At 34.6% G+C, this 7954-nt stretch overlaps 1 protein-coding gene across 1 annotated transcript in view; it reads left to right on the plus strand.

Annotated features, from left to right (window-relative positions):
- Positions 1-7954, plus strand: part of COL21A1 (collagen type XXI alpha 1 chain) — a 72485-nt gene that overhangs the window by 61018 nt on the left and 3513 nt on the right. Inside the window, exons 23-28 of the mRNA XM_017739211.1 lie at positions 382-426; positions 2464-2496; positions 5266-5412; positions 5508-5562; positions 5849-6049; positions 7492-7569. Coding sequence (XP_017594700.1) covers positions 382-426; positions 2464-2496; positions 5266-5412; positions 5508-5562; positions 5849-6049; positions 7492-7569 — 559 coding nt within the window. The remainder of the gene's footprint in view (positions 1-381; positions 427-2463; positions 2497-5265; positions 5413-5507; positions 5563-5848; positions 6050-7491; positions 7570-7954) is intronic.

Here is a 7954-nt window from a genome sequence, read left to right on the forward strand (position 1 = left end):
GAGGTCTCCCTCTTCCCCTGCCTGCAGGGCGCTTCAGGATTACAGAAACATAGTTAAAGTAACTCCACCTGGCCTCTGCCTACCTACTTTACTATTAACATGTGGGATTGTCCTCCTTGTTATCTAAAATCATGGAAATACCTAAAAGAAAAAGAAGAGTATCCTGTCACTACTCAGATCCTGAATTGGTTCCTCTGTGTTCAGTGTAGAAATTTCATTCTTCTGCATGGTTTCTGCTCTGATCTCTTTGAAGAGTATTTTCAGATTGATTTGTCCTGGTTTAGAATGAGGTTTTAGTAGTTAGCTCCTTGTGTATTTTGATCGTTTAATTACATGTCCTAGATAAATGTGTGTTTTATAAAATGTGCTTCTTTTCTGAAGGGACTGAAAGGAGAAAAAGGAAGACAAGGAAATCCAGGCTTACAGGTACTGTTAAAATAGTGATCCTACTTCAAAAGAACTGTAGTGATCCTAGTTTGAGGCCATGATTCTTTTTTTTTTTTAACAGTTCTTCCATCAACATGTATTGGTCTTTGCATCAGGTGAAATACATTTATGTACAACATGGTAACATATATAAATTCCCTCTTAAACATTCTTAGTATTTTTAAAATAACAAATATAACACATACAGAGAAGATGGAGTAACACTTCTCTCAGCTGTGCACAGTTGAAGGCTGAGAGGAAATGCATGAGTTGGAACACAGGAACTTGATACACAGGGAAAACATTTTGCTTTGTGGGTGGTCAAACACTGGAACAGGCTGCTCATAGATATTGTGGCAAAACCTGTCTGGGCAGCATGTTGAATTGATCAAGCTGCATCTGTTCTGCAAAGGAAGTTGAATCCAAGGAGATCACTTCCAACCTACATGTTTCTGTGTTCTGGGATATTATGTCTTGAGAAACAGACTGTAAGTGCATTTCTTTTATTATTGTAGTAAATCCGTAATTATAGAATATTTTTATAAAACACTTAGAAGTAATACAAAATGCAGATAACAGCACAAAGTGGCTTTCGTGTAAAGGTTATGAGAGTGATACTTGAGATGTTAAGATTTTGCATGTACCATGCTATGCAGTTCATTACCTCCTAGACTGTACTGGGAGTCATTATTGACATCTTCTGTGCTCAAAAATTACAGATGTTTCCTGTTCCAGCTGTAAATCAATGAGATCCAGTTGTTTCTCTTTAACTCTAGGCCAGTGTATTCAGATTGTATCATAGTTGGCTGTCCTGTTATTCCGCAGAAAATAGCTGTTAGTATTTATAAATACTTGTTAACTGCATAATCTATGTTGTGTCTAAACAGAGAAGTATTTTTTAGAGGTACATATCTAAAACAAGACTTGGAATGAAGCCACAGTTGCTTTTTTCAGAATTGCGACATTGCTACAGCTGCCTGTCTAGCCAGAAGGACCTGATTCCTGTGGATTCTGGGCAGGAGATCTAGACTGTGTATTAGTTGATACTCTCAGAGATATGTAGGTTGAAAATAGTTCATTAATAAACCTGAGCAGATTTTTAAAAAAAGAAATAGTTTAAACTAAAAGACAGGTTATTGACTTAACCAGATGTAATGTCCTAGACTAACATTTTACAATTTAAACTTCCTGGTTTTTCTTTTCGTAAATAATGGACATTTTTTTCATCTCTTTATTTTTTTAATCATAAGGGAAAACAAAGTGATAGTGAAAGAAAACATTTTTTTTTTCAGACAGAATGATGCAACTGAATTGCTGTTGCTTGCTTTCTTTTCTTTGGAGAAAGCTGAAAAAATAATACAGACAGAGTCTAAAATTATTTCCCATGCCTATCTGGTTTGGTCAGCAACCAAAGAAATCAGTTGTTTAGCAGACAACACAAGGTCTTTCCAAGGTTTCTCAAGACTCCAAGACACAACACAGGTTTCCTTCTCCATAAGAGTGATTCAGAAAAGTGAACTGCCATCTTGCTATGGGATGTAATAGTCAGTAACACCATTGAACCACTGGGCAGAAATGACACCGAAATCATTTGCCAGCATGCAAAATCTGCCTTACTACTCAGTCTGTATTTCAAGGGTCTGAAATTAATTTCTGCCTAGTAAGACAGTATTAAGCAGTTTGAATCAGGAGTTTACTTTTGCTAGGATACAACATGTTATTTCTTTGTAAAGTGAATAAGGTTTTGTCTCTTAAATCTATATTGTGTTTATATGTTTATAATATGTATGATATATTCCCAACTTATCCTCTTGGTACATGATATTAAAGGTAATACTGAAGTGTTCATTCACCCTGATATAAATTTTTCATCATTATATGCAGTTTTATTTTTTTTACTATAGCAATCAGAAAATCTTTAAAAATTAACATTTGTGATTGATTACTGAAAACAAAGGACAAAAATATTAATTTTTGATTCCAAGTAATTTGGCTCAGCCTGCTTTTTAAATTTCTTTTTCATATTATTTTTTAAAGGGAGTAGAAGGATTGAGTGGAGAACGAGGAGAGGTAAGTATTTTTGCAATGATAAATATAGTATTACAAAATTATTCCATTTGTTTCTGCAAATTATGTGATCTGTAAAATGTGTGTTTAGTCTTACTTCTGTACTCATGTCTATAAGCAACAGAAGAGAAATTGAAAAATACCAGAGAAGAGAAAGACGTATTAGTTAAAAAGAGACAGAATGAAATATACATTTCATTAAAAATTATTAAAGCCAAGCATATACTTTAAGAGAATTAAAAAGCCAAGAAACCAACCAATAAAAAAAAAAGAGAGAAAGGACCGGTTGAACAGAGAACATAGCTAAAGAAAAAAGAATCTTTGTGTTGCATGGTGTTGAAAAATTGGTATTTAAAATATTAATTTTGTTGGTTATTATTTATTTCAATATTTTGTAAAATCATTTTGTAAAATCATTGTCCCATTAATCTAATTCTCCTTCAAAATTTCTTAGATATTTTTTGTTCAACCTTTTTCATTAAAGTGTTTTTGCATATCAATAGCGGATGCATTAATTGGAAGTTCCATTCTGATAATTAAATTATTTTATGCATTTTAACATATAAATTGTTTCATATGCTTCTGTGATTCTATGAAATACTTCATTTGCAGTTTAGCTTACAGGTGTTTTGCTACATTATTGCCAAAACTGGTAAAAGATTCTTTGTATGCTATTGAATTAGTCTCCTTAAATATTGTAAATCATGGCAATCATATATTTTTACTGGAAATTAATTTAAATGATTTCTTACTATGTATTAAACTGTAATGATGTCATTGTGTTTACCTATCAAACCTATAAAATTATTTTATTTTCTATTTCTATAAAATATGTTTTTTGTTAGACTCTGATTTCTTAATAAGTTTCTTCAGCCTGTAAGTCTCAGCACTTACTGAGCTCTTTTCCTTTCTTTACTTTTCTTTGCCAATAGCAAGGGTCAGCAAACAAGGCCACACATGGGATGTGGTTGAGCATTAAAAGACCAAGATACACTGCAGAAAATTTTCCCCTTACAGTTTCATTTGCTTCTTGGCAAGTTCTTCAGGCAGTTCTGCTGATGCTTCCAACATTTTCTCCTGGTGTTTTTATACTGGCTTCTTGCCTCTAATGTTTCTCTACAGTTGATGTGATTTCCCCAGTATCCTCTGGTTCTTAATGCTTTCTAGCCCCTTTAACATTTAGTTCAGATAGATCAACTTCCAAGTCTTTTATGTAAATATAGTCCATAGTGGTAAAAGGAATTAAAATTAAAACAAAACAAAACACCTCCTAGCTATAAAACCATTGTGATTTCAGATCTCAGCACGTATAGTTTCTAGTGTAGCTACATAAGCAATATGTGTTTATCTCTGAGCTTTGCTGACTGTTTAAATGAAAAAAATACCTTTGCAATTATGTAGTAGAAATGAGCAAGTACAAATCTACATGCAGTAACTAAGAGGATCACTTCTCTGTGACTACAACATTCAAGATGACAACATCAAGAAAATAAATTACAACTACAACTTTGGAAGAAGTTGTATCTGAATTACATATGACTTTTGAAGGTATGGTCTGCTTTTCAGGTCATCACCTGAACTGGCCATCTTTCCAGCAGTACTCTTAGGCACTTGAATGACACATGTCACATTTTGTCTCATTTCTCTGTTTCTTTAAGAGCAGGTACTACCTGTCTGATTTTACAGGCTAGCTCATAAAACTGATTAATCTGACGCTGAATTTAAAGCTTGCTACCCTGTAGTAATTCCTGTAGAGAACTCTGGGCATTGTTACTAATATAGACCAAGCCAGGAAGCTTTGAATTTTTCTAATGTCAAGAATTTTGATAAGTAATATAGGAAATGTTACAAAGTAATATAAATACCATAATTTAAAATTCAGTGTAAGTCTATGGAGACTGTATGCATGAGTATTTCTTAAACTTCTATTATTTGCTGCAATAAGTTTGTCATATATAATAGTCCTGTTCTGTTTACACAATTCCATCTAAAGTAGTTGGAAATGGAAAAGAAATTTTTGCAGAAACTGATAACATTATGCAGAAGCTGTGAAAAAATGGGAGGAAATATCTCATAAGGGAGCAAACATGACTTTAATCTTGGGCACATACTGATGTTCTGCTATTGCAGTAGGTAATTCCGTACACAGAACCATTGCTTTGGTGAAGATGTATCAAAATACTTTCCAGCATTTTTTTTCACCTTTTCCACTGAAGCAAATAGACTACAGTTACCATCAATCAGATGGGAAAAAAAAGAAACAAAAAAATCCCTAACTGAAATATATGGGGTTTTTTTGTCTTATACACTGCAGATATAATGTAAAAGGCTTGATTATTATAGTAAGTTCTCAGGAACTTCAGTGGTGCCAGAATTCCACATTCAATTTTTCCGGCCTTCTAAGGATTTTAACATACTATAAAAATTTTTCTAATTCTCAGAAAAAAGTTATTAAAAGCTTTCCTTCCATGTGTTTATAATGAATACTATTTTTTAATTTGTAAGTTAAATGGGTCTTTAAAGTTAAGAAAAGGTAATTTATTTCTAGTTCTCTTCGGTAATTTTATCTGAAACATCTACTAAGGAATCTGAAAACTTGAATACATTGTAGTAAAATAGATCTCATCAATATCAAGTTAATTTTCACTGACATCACATTAATTTTATGAAGATCTTCAATAAAGATTTCTCAAAATATGTTTGTTTGGTGCTACCTAGCTTCCAAATGATCTGTGAACATATAATTGGCTTTTCATTGATTTTTCATTCCAGAAAGGTGAGAAAGGAGATCCAGGCATTCAAGGCATCAGTGGACAAAAAGGAGAATCTGGTGTCCAGGGTTTGATTGGACCTCCTGGTCTCAGAGGTCAGCCAGGAGATAGAGGACCCCCAGGACCACCTGGATCAGATGGAAAACCTGTATGTATAGGACTTCAAACTTTCAATTTTGGGTACCTTAAAAACCGCAAAGAAATGTGTGCTCTGTTATTTCAACTGTTTTCTGTTCCTTTTAGGCACGAGAATTTTCAGAAGAATTTATTCGACAGGTGTGTTCAGATGTACTGAGAAGTAAGTTTGAAAGCTTCTTTACTGTTGTTTCCTTGTTTGAAGTGCTAAAGAAGTTTCCTGATAATTACAGAACTTCTTGAAAGCAACTTCCGTATTGCCAATTTATCCCTTGTTTTCCTATACATGTTGAACTATATTTCCACATCACAGGTTCCATACTTTACCATCTTGATTTCTAAAGGTATTATATTCTCTTAAGAGAGGGAACTGATTTTGTATTAGTGGTTGGGGGCAATGCTTCTACTGTTACAACACTTTAAGCAACTTTTTCTTTGAATTCTCCCAGCCCAGTTGCCCGCCATTCTCCAGAGTGGAAGACTACAAAACTGTAACCATTGTCAGTCCCAAAGTGCTCCCCCAGGACTTCCAGGACCACCAGGTCCAAGAGGCCCTGAAGGCCCAAGAGGATTTCCTGGTTTACCAGGGAATGATGGCATTCCAGGGCTGATGGGCATTCCAGGTCGCCCTGGGGCTCGTGGGACAAGAGGTAGAGTGTGCATGTGTCACAGTGCTAAAGGCCTTCATGCCTTGGTTTTCTGCTTCTAGTTTTGAGTGGGATTAGTGCAAGGTGGAATAAGAGAATAGCTGGGCTTGTATGGGTGAAATTGTGAACATGGAGCAGTGTGGATGTTTCACCGCTTTCGGGGAATGTGTGAGAGAAGAAAGAATACAAGAACGCAGCCAGATAGTTACTGTTCAGTTCTACTATCGTCAAACTCTGTTTTGATCTTTTTAGAGAGTTCTTAGTCTCATGTAAATGTTTCTGTCTGCATTTAGATTATTTTTTTAGATCAAATATGCCTAGACATAGATTTCATAGTATTTCCATGTTTTCTGGTTTCTTTTCTTCCAAACTTGTTTGTTTCTGCTATTTTAGGGAACAATATTTATTCATTGGCTACTTACTATCTTGACATCCAGCAACTTTTATACTCCTTTTGATTTCCCCACTTTTTGTCCTTTTGTTCTTTTCATCTCAAAAGGATTTTTATGATTTGTTATGATTTTCTTAAACATTCTGGATTCTTCTTAGGCAGGCTAAGGTTTATGCTATTGGGTAACTCAGCTGTCCAAGCATTCCAGCTGATTTCTGTGATGTATTTGCAGACTTTATATTAAGTATATGTATGTACTCTTGAACTAGAGCAAGAAACTGGGTGGAGTCCATAATTTGGTAACTGGTAGCATCAAAATAATCAGGAAAGCTATATGAAATACAGCTAGCTAGTAATGTGCCAGTGGTAAGCAGACAAATGGTTGGTAATTATTTACTTCCTATGTGACTTATTAACTGTGATCTAGCACACCAAATTCATTTTGGATGTAATGATGATTTGCTTGTACTGTTTTTATAATTTAATCTCCAGTAGGAGAATATGCCATTTTCCTCTGGAGCTGACACCAGCAGTTCTGGCTATTCCATAAGAGTTGGAAAAATAGTTATATGTTTTTATGAAGAAACTGAATTTACTGGGTTGTACTAGTGTAAGAGAGCTCGTATTTTGACCCTCACAGTATTTCTCTAGTGGAGATTTAATTCTGCTCTGTGTGTTGTGGGACATTTTCTATATATTCTGTATTCCACAGGGATTATGATGAAAAACTTAAACCTCCTTCATACAACTTACTAAAAACTTTGTTGATAGGAAGGTAATGACAGCAAATCTCTTAATTACCTACATCTATTCCCTCAGCTGATAGTGGCTGTCTGCTTAACTGTTGCTACATCAGGTCTAAATTCAGTAGAAATTAGGATAATTCAGAACCCTGTCACACTGTGCAGGTTACAAGAAAAGGCTTGTTTTAAATCCCATTATTTGCTTCTGAACTATTACATATTTAAGTCAATAAATATTATCAAATGCTGATTTTTGACTTCATTGGATGAAAATGACGTGTAAAGATATGCATGTGTTTGCTAATTCACAGGACTGCCAGGGAAGAATGGTGCAAAAGGCAATCAAGGAGTTGGTGTTCCTGGGATCCAAGGCCCCCCAGGACCTCCAGGTGAGGGATGGTTCGGGTGCGCAGATTCAGTGCATGCTAATAATTTTTTTAAATTGTGGTTTAGAAAAAATGTTGATGTAATTTGGAAAAGTTTACATAGTTTGTACACGTCTTAATTACCACATATGTTTTAGGGTAATGCCTGTCTCTTGCATACCTTATAAATTGCGATATAAGACATTATTTGATATAAGACAGTGTCTTGGTTTTGAAAGACAGGTGTCTGCTAAGGAAGGCAGAAGCCTCCCTTGAAGTGGCAGATATAACCCCTTTTCCTCCGAGTTATTATAATTTTGAGATCAAGGGCCTTTAGGCAAAGGTGTGGGAAATAGGAATAACAGTTCTTTACTATATCTATCTATCTATCTATCTATCTATCTATCTA

Source organism: Corvus brachyrhynchos, unplaced genomic scaffold (assembly GCF_000691975.1).
Source record: "Corvus brachyrhynchos isolate BGI_N302 unplaced genomic scaffold, ASM69197v1 scaffold136, whole genome shotgun sequence".
NCBI lineage: Eukaryota > Metazoa > Chordata > Aves > Passeriformes > Corvidae > Corvus > Corvus brachyrhynchos.